This window comes from Pagrus major, chromosome 19, assembly GCF_040436345.1.
Source record: "Pagrus major chromosome 19, Pma_NU_1.0".
NCBI classification, from domain to species: Eukaryota; Metazoa; Chordata; class Actinopteri; order Spariformes; family Sparidae; genus Pagrus; species Pagrus major.
The window spans coordinates 14,881,625-14,895,515 of NC_133233.1; the positions used below are offsets into that span (position 1 = coordinate 14,881,625).

The window sequence follows — 13,891 nt, forward strand, 5'->3', positions numbered from 1 at the left end:
ATTTGTGCCTGTTCAAGCTTTGTGTCTGAGTTCCTCAAAAGCCCCACAGATAAGTTTACTTATCTAAATCACTGTCTTCTCCTGATAGCACAATCTCAACTGAGTTTACTTGCATCAAATTACGTTCCACTCCAGGAATGTAGCAATCGCAGATTCTGATAGTGAGTTGCCTCTATCTTATATTGACACTGTCCTTTTGTTACGCTTCTATAAAACACCATATAGGTTCTGTATTTTTGATGTTTTCTACATTCAAGACCAGAGCCACAATGTCTTGTGTCCACACAGTGGTTTTTTTTTTTATTTGCCCCTTTGTGCGCATGGAACGGGAGTGAACGAGAGGCAGATATTTGCCACTGTTGATCTTGCATATCGGTGACTGTAGCCTCACTCTACTGGTGGCTGAGGGCACTGACTGTATAGGTGTGACATCACAACCTTAATGGAAGTCCAGAGAGCTTGTTTTTTAAAAGGCAATTTCTGAATACAGGCTGTATACAATTCTCTGCGAGTGTTTTCATACTTTTAAAGTATTTATATATACATATAAAATATACATAGCACCTAGGCCTGCCTTATAATGAAAAAAAAAGGTATGGGAATCTAATTTTCTAAAACATGGGACATTTTCAGGGTAACTCCACTGATTTTACACATCAGAGTCTGTTTAAAAGGTGAAATATGTAAGAATTGTAAAACCTTAAAAGAAATGAAAACTACAGAATGTGAAGGAATAAAAGTTTTGATGTTATGACGTTGATGTGTGATTCTGATACTTGGCCACAGTGAGCATAATCCATACAATATCCTTCAATCACCTATTTGTAAAGAGTAATTATAAATACATCTTGGGCTCAAAAGGTCAAACATGATTGGAAGTTTAAAACTTAACCATAAAGTCCAAAGAACGGGCTGTTTATTTCCTCCATCAACTTGTTGTTCCATTCAGTACTAAGTGAGACAATGATTACCGAGAAATGCACCAAACAACACCACAAACTCACTCTACACGATAGAAACAGCTGTAAACTTGGACATCACCGAGTCTGGTAGAGCAATGACAGACATCCTGAAATCGCTGGCTCTCCCTCCAATGTGAATCAGAAAGTTGCATATAAATAACATCACTGTCACTTTGGGCTCCGGGAAATAGTGATTTTTCGTTTGTTTGTTTTTTTAAATTTTGTAGCTTAAACAATTAATCAATTAACCGTGAAACGAATTGGAAGATTGACCAATAATGACTATAATCATTAGCTGCAGCCCTATACAAGACATGCCACTGTTAGTCAGTCACCCTCAAATGGAGTTAAAAAGAAATGAGCTGAGCAGACAGACCTACGTAGCCCATTCCTTAACTGTACTTGAGGCAGCGTCAGGCTACATGTACTCCATATGGTTGGCGGTTGCATTAAACTATTGCTCTGTTGAATTTTGATCCTTTTTATTGCCCATTGTGAGCCCGTTATGGTTAAAGTATTAGTGCTAAATGGGTGGAGTGCCCGTTTAAGTTTGTACCTTTAATCATAAAAACGGATGAGGGCAATATTAGACTGGAGGTTTAAAAAAACATTTATTGTTATTTTCACGTTAATTGTGTGGAGGCATGTACTTCATTCACAAAATAGGAACAGTAAAATTAATCAGACAAGAAAAATATATATGTAGTCTTTTTCATACATTATCAATATATATTTACACACATTGTAAAATAGGACATAGTAACAAAAAGAAACCAAAATGTAGCAATAAGCAAGTTATGATAGGCTACATCTGCAATATGAATACAGATGTAAAATGTTTTTGTCAGTCTTAAAAAAATAATAACTGAAATCAGACTGAATTTTTTTTAGATCCTTTCTCCGTTTTCACAGGAGTTTTTATGGCTTCATTTATAAGACAAACCAGAGTAAAGCTAATTTAAAACATGACGCACCTAGCAATAGTTGAAAAACCCCACTGTCTGTTTTAACGCCATTATCCCCGTTATCACGGTAAACACATTTTTACAGAAGTTAGGCGCCATGCTTTTGAGCATTAGTCAGACGTTATGTATGTACACACACATGTAAAAATCTCATGGCTGCACAGAAGCATTTCTCCCAAGACGACAATATTACAAAAGAACACTCAAGTAAGCATTACAAAATACACACGCGCACTTTAGTTTCGAGGCAAAACAGCCCAGAGAGAGAATATAGGCAATTTGTAAAACAACAAGACGACAGGTCCAATGTTTCAGAATTGGTGGCAATAGGTGACAAATTTAACAAGCCAGGCTCCTTACAGATACATCGATTTATTTTTTTTTGTCTTTTTCTTTAACTGTGTGAAGTTTTAGAAAAGATCTACTCATGATCAGACCACAACCTTGGCTTGGATCGTGATTTCTGACAGCAATTTCATTTGCTCAGTTGAGATGAAGCCACAGTGTGATTCTGATACTTGGCCACAGTGAGCATAATCCATACAATATCCTTCAATCACTTATTTGTAAAGAGTAATTATAAATACATTTGGGCTCAAAAGGTCAAACATGATTGGAAATTTAAAACTTAACCATAAAGTCCAACGAACGGGCTGTTTATTTCCTCCATCATCTCGTTGTTCCATTCAGTACTAAGTGAGACAATGATTACCGAGAAATGCACCAAACAACACCACAAACTCACTCTACACGATAGAAACAGCTGTAAACTTGGACATCACCGAGTCTGGTAGAGCAATGACAGACATCCTGAAATCGCTGGCTCTCCCTCCAATGTGAATCAGAAAGTTGCATATAAATAACAAAATTCCTCGGAAAAAGGATGTAACTCATTCCTGAACGATTGTTATTTGGTTATGCTTACAGAATAGTCCATTCATTAACAGATATTCACATGTTGAGATGTGCATGAGTAATTAAAATCTAATTTCTCTTCTTTTACCATCACAGATGTTCAATACTGATACAAGACGAGAGCTGCAACGATCGCAAAAGAATTTCCAACTATTTCCGTAATCAATTAATTGTTTGAGCCATTTTTTAAGCAAAAATGTCAATCATTTCCTGGTTCAAGCTTCTTAAGTGTAAGGATTTGCTGCTTTTCTTTGATCCTTATGATGGAAAATGACGAGTCTTTGGGTTCTGGACCGTTGGTTTGACAAAAGAAGCAATTTGAAGATGTCACTTTTCGTTTGTTTTTTTTTGTTTTTTTTTTTTTTTACATTTTATAGCCTAAACAATTAATCAATTAATCGTGAAACGAATTGGAAGATTGACCAATAATGACTATAATCATTAGCTGCAGCCCTATACAAGACATGCCACTGTTAAGTCTTACACAAGCTGAGGATCCTTTAACAGTTGGAGGTCACAACACTGAGCTGACTCCCACAATACATACTGAGTAGACAAGGTGAGCAGAAGCTGTAGAGTAGATCAGACGGGTTCAATTCACTTTCATCTCAAATTAAATATGGATGTTAGTATAGGAAGATAATGCATATTCATCACACATTATGAAAATATTTAATTCTGCAGAAAGCTGCACCTGAAAGTGAATTGAGCCCTGAGCCACATGTCGATCAAGTTCAGATAACAGGAGCACTGTCGCCACCTGCTGGTGAGCACTGGTATTGCAGGGACATCATGGCCCACGACAGGCAGGAGGGACAGACGAACCTTGTGAAAAATAAATATATCACCACAGCGACTGGTGAAGAGAATTTGGTCATGATGACATTGGCCAGTGAAGATAAAGCTAGGATGTTGTAAACACTTCAGGTTCAGAGGTCAGAGCTCCTGACAGGTCAGCCCTTATTTGGCAATGAGTGTTGGTGTCTCAGTAAAGGTTGAAGCTGTAGAAAAAACAGGATGCAGACATTGTGGGAATCACTGATCGGCGTATGTCACAATTAGCTGACGCTGAGAGAGCAGGTAGAGACGGACGCTGCACATTGCACTGTGTGAAATACATCTCCCAGGTCAAACCGTCCATTTAGAAGCAGCACGTTTTAACACACGTTGGCCACAAAAACACATAAAGCGGATTCTTTTAGTTTCTGTTAGTTCGTTAAAAAAAAAAAATAAGAAGAAGAAAAAAAGACTGCCACTTCAACTGTTAAACACATTCACACACACACACACAAACAATACGCCATAAATCACACGATCATCCAACATCCGTTAAACCCAGGATGTTCTTTTGGACATGATAAAAAGAAGCAGCACGCTGTTTGATGGACATTGATAATCTACAAAGTGCAAATGTGCCATCTTGTGCTCTGATATCCAAAAACGCCACCCAAAACCCAGCTACAGTCTTCCCTGTGATGCACTGGCCCAGTCCACTGAACCATGCAGTGAGAGTCCTCTGTAAGATAGTCCGGGTCTTGGTGGGAAACATCCATCTGAAGAGGTGCGGACCACAGATGCGCTCCAACCGTTATGAGTTCAAAAAAAAAAAAAAAAAGTCACACAGGTAAACTGATCCATCTCCGCGATGTACTGCCTTTCTTAAAACACAAGGGAGAAATGTTCAGAACAAAAACACACTGCTCCAGCTCGTCTCCCACTCTTCACTGCAGCTTTGTGCCAACAAAACTGAGTCCTGGCGCGACCAGGACGCTTTTGGCACAAAAAGGATTTATCATTAAAACATAAAAAAGTAGCTCACATTCCCTCCAGGATTCTGATCATCAATAAATGCTCTGGTTGAGAGAAAAAAACAACAACAAGGAAATATGTATAGAGTTGAATGTGTGACTGTTAGCATGAGTATGTGTGTGTGAGAGGGACCCAGTTTGTGTCACATGTCCTGTGGGGGTTGATGTGAGAACTGCACTGCATGCGATAAAAATGCCAATGCCATAGATGCATTACGGTGCTGCGATGGGCAAAGGAAATGCATTTCCATATTTACTCTGAACAGGTCGATGGGGATGAGGTTGCGCTGGGAGACTGTTGCGTTGCTTAAGGCTTCGTATTAGATGACTGAGGAGTTTCTCCTAGGGCAAAGAGACAAAACAAAAGATGATTAGCGTCATTACTGTTCCACTCAATATTTATTTAATTATGAAATGCAAAGTTTCCATATAAAAAATTGGACATCTGCACACAAAAACTACACTGGGTACGGTGTACGCAAACACAGGGTTTCTGCAGGTTTCAGGTGTTGGCACTAGTTGGCCCTGGTTCGTGTAAGAAGTGGCTTTATTAGTAAGAGTGGTGTCACAAAACGCTGCTTTATCATAACATCAGTTTGTATAGTTTTCAGACCATGAATATATTACAGGCTACTGCCACCTGGTGGTAGGGAAAGTATTTCCTCTCACACAGGCACAGAAGTATCAGCTAGTTTGCTGTCAGCTGTAGTCTTTGCGGTGTGTTCAAGTGCAGCTTGTTGGTAGAGATACAGGTGACGTGAGGCAACATAAGAGTCAGCCTTCGTCGCTGCTGTTACTCTTTGAAACTGTGATGAGCATTTTTCACAACTTTTTTGACATTTTATAGACAATTAATGGTGGAGATAATCAGCAGCTTAACTGGTAATGAAAATAATCGTTAGTTGCAGCTCGATCGACATTAATACTGGCAAAAAAAAAGTGCAAATGATACAAGAGAAAATTGGAGTCGCAGAATTACTAGCAAAGTAAATAAACATATTCACATTCATCATGAATATGAAACTGAATATGACTACATAGAACCGTGTGTATGCAAATGTGATGTGTGTGTGTAACAATACTGGGGGATGGCAGACATTTGCTGGTGGCTTGTGGTGTCAGTTTCCCCTTTTTTCTGATTTCCGATGCGACTCAAATGCCTTCACACCCAAAGTTCCTAATTTAAGCATTTTCATGCACACGGTGCAGCAGGCTTCAGGTTTGTTAGTTTCATCAGGTCTCAACCGAGCCCTAAATGCGCTGTTCTTGGGCCAGATCTCATTGAATTTGTATGTACCCACATTAAATGAAAGTAAAGTTAACAGACAATATTCTCTTCTAAGTCATTACTTCTAGAAGCAGCTATTTTTAGATGAGAGGAAATGCCATGTTAGCCCATTCACCACATGACGACACACTAGCTCTGTGTGCTCCAATTGCAATTGCATTAGTGGTTAACTGCATTTGTGGTTAGTGTGTCCTTGTTGGTTTCATTTTGTAGTTTTGTAAGGCGCATTTGATACAAATCAAATGTGATACAAATGTTTCCAAAAACTATTTACAAGCAATACTTCATACTTTATGTCGTAATCCAATCATTGTGAAGACCTGTCAAAACTGTATGCAAGAGACTTTTTAACTTTTTAAAAAGGACCTGCAGAAACCCAAAAAAACATACAGACTGACTCAAGTAGTTTACACTTATTCACCTGGTTAGGACTCGCTCTCCACGGAAATTGTGATGGTGTCACTTTCAGCTGTGAAGCAAGGAGAAAAGGTGATGAGGTGACAAGACACCAGACAGTGGGTTGTTAATGTAAATTCTGTCTGAAATATTATCATCCCTGGTACAGCTCACCTGACTTGAGGGCGTTGTTAGCCAGATGGTCTCCGGTGTTGTTGGCGTGCTGGTCGTTGCTCAGGAGGCGGTTCTGGGACTCGCTGAGGGGACTCACAGGGACATCAGCAGCACTGGAAACGTGCCCAACACATTAAAAAAAAGCTAAATGAATGGTGCATGCACATCCATAGCACCTTCACAAAACATAAATCCTTTTCAGAGGCTCACGTCAAATAACATCTATTATCGCTGTGCGATTTATCACCTTTTATTGGGCTCTGGTTGCAGGGTCACTGTGGCCTGCTCTACATCAGCGTTGACCAGCCGTGTTGGGAACGTCAGACCGTCTCCTTGACTGTAGTAAACAAGGAGAAACTCAGGATTAGGTGCAGTCAGCCTGCAGGGCAACAAACTGCAGCAGGGTTGGAATTTTTAGATTTGTTTTCCTTTAGCTGTGCTGTACATTCAACTTAACAATGCACAAACGTCATTATTTAGAGTCCAGTGTTAGTAACAGCACTCCAAGAGAATCTGTCTCTGTCTTCTATGTTCAATTCTGCATTTGTCTCCTTTACCTGGTGAATACGGGCAGCAGCCAGTACTTCTTCTGGTCTCCAAAGACCTGAGCAATGTTCTTCCGGAAACCCAGAGAGAAGCCGTTCTTATCAGAGCCCGTCCTAAAGACTGGTGCTCTAAACGCCTCTGCAGAGAGGGAGGAAGACAAATACATATGTAGTATAATTTTCAAATCTGAAAATTAATTTTCTTGAACAGTACCTACATCTAAGATACTCTTGAAGACACCCTAAAAATGAGTTAAATTAAAAATTAATTAATGCTGGATAAATACTAGGGATTGGAATCAAGTAGTGCTGTAACTTACGCTTATTTTCATTATCTATTCATCTGTTGATCATTTTCTTGATAAATCAATTAGTTCTTTGGTCTAGAAAATGGTGAAAAATGTCGATCAGTGTTTCCCAAAGCTAAAGGTGATGTCCTGAACAGTCTGGTTTTGTAGTACAGTAACATAACATGAAATATTACCCAATCACAAGTAAAACTAAAGGTATAAAAAATACTTAAGTAAAAGTACAATGTACTCTTCTTTAAAACCCTACTTTTTACCATTGATATTTAATGCATTATCAAAAGCAGGCATTTAATCAAAAGGGTTTCTGTTTCTACAATCTTCAGTCTATATGCCTCCCAATCCTTTACTTTTAAAAGTAACTGAGTAGATTAAATGGATAAATGAATACTTAAGTATGTGTAAAATTACAGACTTGAATTTATACTTTTTTTCTCTCTCTGTTTCTACACTGTTTAGATGCTGAAAACTATGTAAGCACACAGAAAATTGATCAGGAAACAACAAGGTAATCGGTTAAGAATCAGACCAATACGCAGAATCGTTAAGTGGCGTAGGTATGAATAAATTCTTATCAATTCTCATCCCAAGTAAAAACATACAGACGTGTTTTTGAACACAGGTTAAATATCATAAAAACACCTGTTGAATGAGTGTTTGTTACCTATAGTGGACCTGTTCTTCCCTACAAGCCACAGGTGGTAGCTGAAGAGGGACAGGATGCTGATGCAGAACATGGCCGCCACAAAGAAAAGGAACAAGACGTGGAATTTGGCGTGAGTGTCCGGCAGCTCGTTCTGGGCGACGTGACAGAAGAAGAGGAGAACAAGCGAGAGAGCAAATCGATGACAAATTCACTTTGAGGATATTTATGGAAGGACAGAAATAAGAGAGAAAGAAAAAAAAAGAAAAAAAGGCAGAGTGATAGAGAAATAAGACGAGTGTGAACCACGTCACTGCACGTCACGCACGTAACGAGAAAAACCAAGGCAACGATGGTGAGGCGGTGCAACACTAAAGGCTTTGGAGGACAGCTGGGTTACCTTTGGGCAGTTCTCTGCCGATTTCCTCCGGCAAAGCTTTAGTACAAACAGAAACGAGACTGGTTAGCAACACCAGGAGAGAACAGGTGGGAGGGGAGGAAGCACTTAGAGATCAGCAGGCAAACTCAAGTAAAGGCCAAGTTGGGTGAAAGGGGGGGGGAAAATGAGAGAAAGAGAGTGGGTGAATGTACAAAGTGTGCCCAGAATGAAGCGAACAAAGGGATGAAAGAGGGAGCGATGAGAGGAAATCGAACAGCTAAGAAACAGAAAAAAAAAAAGAGGAGGAGGTGTTTTGCGAGCGCATGAGTGGTGTGACTGATGGTTCCGATAGTGGAGAGGGGGGAAAGAAAGGGGAGAGATCAGAGAACAATGACCCAGTGTGCGAGAACCGGGGATAACAGAGGGGGGACACAGAGAGGGGAGGTCGTAGGGTGAAGGGTGAGAGAGGACAGAGAAAACAGAGGAGCAGCACAGCTCAGCACAGGAGAGGTCAGCACCATGCACAACCAAATCAGAGGATGCTCATCGAGATCCAGATACATTCTCTACATGCGGCATACTCACTGTCCAGAACTTTATGAAATACTGCAGTACGGTGGCTGCAATGAACAAACAGTACACCAGCGAGTAGGCCAGGAAAAGGATGAAAAACTTGTAGTTGGAGAATCCCACACAGTTGTTCACCCTGGAGCCGAACAAACACATAAAAGGTCAGGTTTGACATCACTTCCTCTGATTAGAGAACTTATCAGCGTGAACTTTAATAGGGTGTGGTTGGCCCAATCCCAACGTCCACACTCACGAAACTCAAAGACCTTGAGGCGTGTTCCCGATAAGTCTGTGAGGGTTTAGGGCTGTACCGCTGTCAAAATTTGAGGGCTCGCTCACAGACGTTTTGAGCCCTTAATGCCCGTAAGTCTGTGAATTACCCAGTTTTCCATTTCATAGCGTTGTGATGTCAAACACATGGATACCAGGGGAAGGTAAGGGGAAGGTCACGACCTAAGATCTCACCTTTTCTCCTATTCTCTACTTAAATCACTAAGTTTGTTAAACGACAAAAAATTAATACACTACTGAAAAATTATGGAACATTTCCCCCTGAAACCTCTGATTAACTGTTTATAACTGTGTACATGTGTTCTCCTATTTTCACTTTTTATTTATGCCTTTTTTCATTTTAAAAGTCAAAAACCCACAAGCGCTTTCACATTCCCATTTATACCATTTAGGGCCCTAACAGCCTCTCGCAGTCAAGCACTTAGCAGGTGACGTCAGGCAAGTCTGCGACCTTGTGAGGCCATCAGGAGACATTGGGATTGAGCCTTCCTCTCATGGTTACAGGGCGTGAGAACAAAACCCATGTAGAAGTTGTTTGTGAACAGTTTTAGCAATGTCATGCTTGAAGATGAAACAATATCATTACTATTATAACTAATGGTCTTAAAAGCCGGTAAGAAAAAATGAAAATAGTCAGAAATCAGTTTAGTCTTGGTTGTTAGCGCGCTTGAGACAATGATAAACACTGTATGTTTTGCCATCTTAAAGTGTAACTGATATTTTTCAACCAGCTTTTGTGTCCGAGTGACTAACAGAGACACTTGTTTTTAATTGTTCCAGTATTGAGAGAGAACACTGCATCCCCCTGCTATGAAATGGACTGCAATGTAACCCCTCTAGGCAATCATGCGTGTTCACTTAAAGTGTTTTTACCATTGACAGGCTCAGATTGTGATTCCAAGTGTCTGACAGTGTTATGGAAAGGATCCCCACAGAGATGGACTTCTTTGTTAAATAATATCATTTTTGTTTAACCAGAAACAGCCGCTCACCAAAGCCACCAGACGCCTTTTGCAGAAACAGTGATTTTATCCTCATAAAACACACACTTCATTAAAAAAAAAAAACGGAAAAACTCAATAAAACACAACAAAACCATGCTGGATTGTCTTTCCACTGTTCCAACAAGTCATTCATTCATGCTGGACCACTTTCAAAAATTGTTGGGGGAACGGGGGGAAAAAATATGGGTCCATGTTCCAAATTCTTAGACAACTAAAGGATTTGATGAACCAAATATGCTCGAACCATTCAGGTGTCTTATGTACAGTATATCTCTTTGGTCATACATACCAGGGACAATGGTGGTCCATCTTCAGCACACACCTGCCACATACAGAAAGAGAATAGGAAAAGAAAATAGTGGACAGATTATAAAAAACATTAGAAAAGATTGATATAATTTGAAAGTGTGGGAGACAAAATAATATCACAGTTTGTCTATAATAAATAAAGATCTCTTACATGTCGCACGCGGAGCAGTGGTGACACCGGTCTGGCTTGATAACTTGACAGCGGTCACAGTAACGAATTGCTGCATCATGTCAACACAACAGGCATCTTGTTATTGGACAGCTCCAACACAGAGACAAATTCATTTTTTACACTCACACACTCACGCACACAAGGTGTACCTCCAGCTCCTGTGCGGGTGTATAGAGGCAGACTGGTGGCAGCCCGCCATAGGATCTCTTGCTGGGATTCTGGCCTCTCTTCCTTCTCATAACGCTCCTTCTCAGCCTTGGGCAGGCAAAACTGGAGTAAAAAAAAGAGATTAAAAAAAAAGATGTTTAAGCAATCATCAAGTTGACTTTATGGTAACATGGAGGGTGCAAGCAGAGTGGGCTTGTTTTGGAGAATCGGGTACCTCTTTGGAGGGGTTGGCAGGCTTGGTGAAGATGGTCTTCCAGTAAGACCATACAAACATGATGAAAGAGAGGTGGAAGAAGATCAGGTAGACGACTGGAGGGAAACATTAAGCACAGAGTCAGGACCAACAGCTTACACTGAAGACCAGCACCGTACTAAAGTTTATATAAAGGAACTGCTGCTGTCACTTAGAATATAGAGAAACACTGTACATCTACATACTAAATTAATGAGAGAGGAAAGCTAATGCTGAATGAGGAGCTTCTGTGCCGACCTCAGCACTTTGAGAACGGATGTTTTCTGTGCCAGCCTTTTTTTTTTTTTTAAGCCAAGTGTGCAGAGCATATTTCACCAGACCTTAGAGAGATTATCCTGATAATTAGCAAACTGGCTCAGTTCTGCTAACTTCCATTCACAAAATGTATTAGATAAACATTCCTTTGATTCCTCAAGACACTTACTCTTCTCTCCTATACTTGGGATGGTGACTGGAAGAGAAAAACAAACAGACAGACAACAAAAATGTTAGATAAGAAAGAAAATGCCATCTAAACAGTTACATACAGTGACTGATTAAAGTTAGATCTGACAGTGCTCTTAACATTTGGATTAAAAACGCTTTACCTATGGGGTCTTAAGATAAATTCACAAGTCACAAATTGCTATAAGGGATAAGAATAAGATGAAACAAATCTTTGTCACAAAATCATGCTGGTATTTAACAACTTTTCTCTAGCTGACAAAACAATCTAATCACATGATCCATTCAGTGGCTGTTGTGAGGCTTTCAGTCATGTGACACATTCATCCTCTGCAGACAGAGTTTGCCCAATTGCAATTTCGCCTTCATCCAAGCACTTTAATAATTTCTCGTCATCCTTGCTAGGAGACTGTTTCCTCATCGGCTGTTTCCTGGTTCCTGGAATGAACTTTCAGTCTCGACTTTTGAGCCCATGCGGGAGGGACAAAGCTCATAAAGTGCAATGACAAATGGGAATTATTGTTTTCCCTTGTTAAACAGTGAATGCTTTCACCTCTTCAGGCACCGAAAAATCCTTCAGATCAAACAATCCGCGGGAGGAGAAGATCACTGGTTATAACTCCTGAGTAAACTAAACTACATATAATCTGTAACACTGGGATCACAGGCAGGTAATCTTATTTTAAAAGGTGCACTATGTGGTTTTGAGGAAGGCATTTTAATCAGAAGAGATGCCTAAACAAACTAAATCACCAAGATCTCTGTGATTTTGTGACTGAATAAACTGAAATAAACAAACTGACCTTAAAAGGACAACACAATTTCTTACTGTTTTACTTTGTTTATATGTGGCGGACCCTGCCACCTTTCTAGCTTCAAACAGTGTTCTGGGGACCTTATTTTCCTCTGAGAATCAGTTATGGAAACAAAATAAATATTTTTTGAGTTTAATATTGTAAATATGAAACTCGTGTGTTTCCTCTCCAGTACGACATAGTGCCCCTTTAAGGAAGCACAAGCCACACAAAACCTAAAAAAGGGTTGGGAAACACTAATCTAGTATTCTTGGATGGGATCCCCAGACACCAACTGTATGTGTGTGTGTGTGTATAGGAGGGGCACATTTTCTATTTTCAATTCAAACCCTGACACTAAATCTCGTGTGAAAAACTTCATGAACTCAAGCCACACACCGTTCACAGTTCAGACTTAACAAATGCATTATGTCCCTCAGTTTAGCTGTAATATCACATTTTCTGTCATTTTTTTCAAAGAAGTATCCGAGCCAAATCAACGCTTTACCCGTGCCAGGCTAATCACCAATGGTCTAGTTAGAGGGGAAGTGTTGATGTGGACAGCCAGCCAAATACCGTTTAGTTAGCCCTTTTTTTTTTTCTATTCTCCATCCGCGACAGAAAAACAACACACACGGGCAGCGGTATTAACACCACCGGTGAAAGTTTTCCTTCGCCCAAAACAAATTTACCATCACACACGACAACCCGAAGCGATGGCAGCTAACGTATAATTAGCTGTATCTAGATTTGGACGGGCTTGCCAACACCATTGTTGAGCTGCAGTCCATTTACTTCCTGCTGGCCAGCGGCGGCAGCAGCAGCAGCAGCAGCAGCTGTGTGTTTGTGTGGACAGCTCAATGGAAACAAGCAGCGGGTTTAAAAAAAAAGGCTTTAAAAGAGGCGACGAGGCTGCCGCAGGACGGCTACTTACATATACAAAGCTCCACCACATAAGCGTAATACGACCAGCAGACGACCAGGGCGATAAAAATCACAGGTATCCATGCTAGACCCCGTTGACAGCATCTCAGTACGTGTGTAGGCGCCATCTTTCTCCCTCTAAAAGGAAAAGGGGGAAAGGGAGTGTCGATGTGTGACGTCACTTGAGCAAAATGAGACTGGAGGAGGTCTGAAAATATATATAAATATATATTTTTAGGAATTAATTAACGTTATTCATTTGAATAAAGGGTAGTCATTACCATATATACACTCGTTAAACTCAATAAAATACATGTAATATTTCTCACTAATGTTCCTGTTTGTTACAAACTTCTTGGTCAAATTTTAGGTGTAGCTCTTTCAACGTATCACGAAAAAATGCGTTAAAAAATTAAACCTACATGACTTTATATTTGATGTTTAATAAACTAAAAGTACCCCCCCCCCAAAAAAAAAAAACAAAACTAAATGCACACGATTAAATGTAATTTTTTTTTATAAGGGAATTTTATTTTGAAAAGGAACGTCTAATCTTCCTGTATTTCACTCTATAGCATT

At 39.9% G+C, this 13,891-nt stretch overlaps 1 protein-coding gene across 1 annotated transcript; it reads right to left on the reverse strand.

Annotated features, from left to right (window-relative positions):
* Window positions 1–1,548: 1,548 nt before the first annotated feature.
* zdhhc20b (zDHHC palmitoyltransferase 20b) lies at window positions 1,549–13,446 on the reverse strand. The gene is made up of 13 exons (XM_073488467.1): window positions 13,323–13,446; window positions 11,575–11,601; window positions 11,112–11,206; window positions 10,879–10,999; window positions 10,709–10,778; window positions 10,538–10,570; window positions 8,969–9,089; window positions 8,026–8,158; window positions 7,066–7,192; window positions 6,756–6,845; window positions 6,509–6,621; window positions 6,360–6,407; window positions 1,549–4,992 (listed from the first exon to the last, which is right to left on the reverse strand). The coding sequence occupies exons 1-12, from the start codon at window positions 13,438–13,440 to the stop codon at window positions 6,364–6,366; spliced, it is 1,092 nt and encodes a 363-aa protein (XP_073344568.1). The 5' UTR covers window positions 13,441–13,446; the 3' UTR covers window positions 1,549–4,992; window positions 6,360–6,363.
* Between the last annotated feature and the right edge of the window lie 445 nt (window positions 13,447–13,891).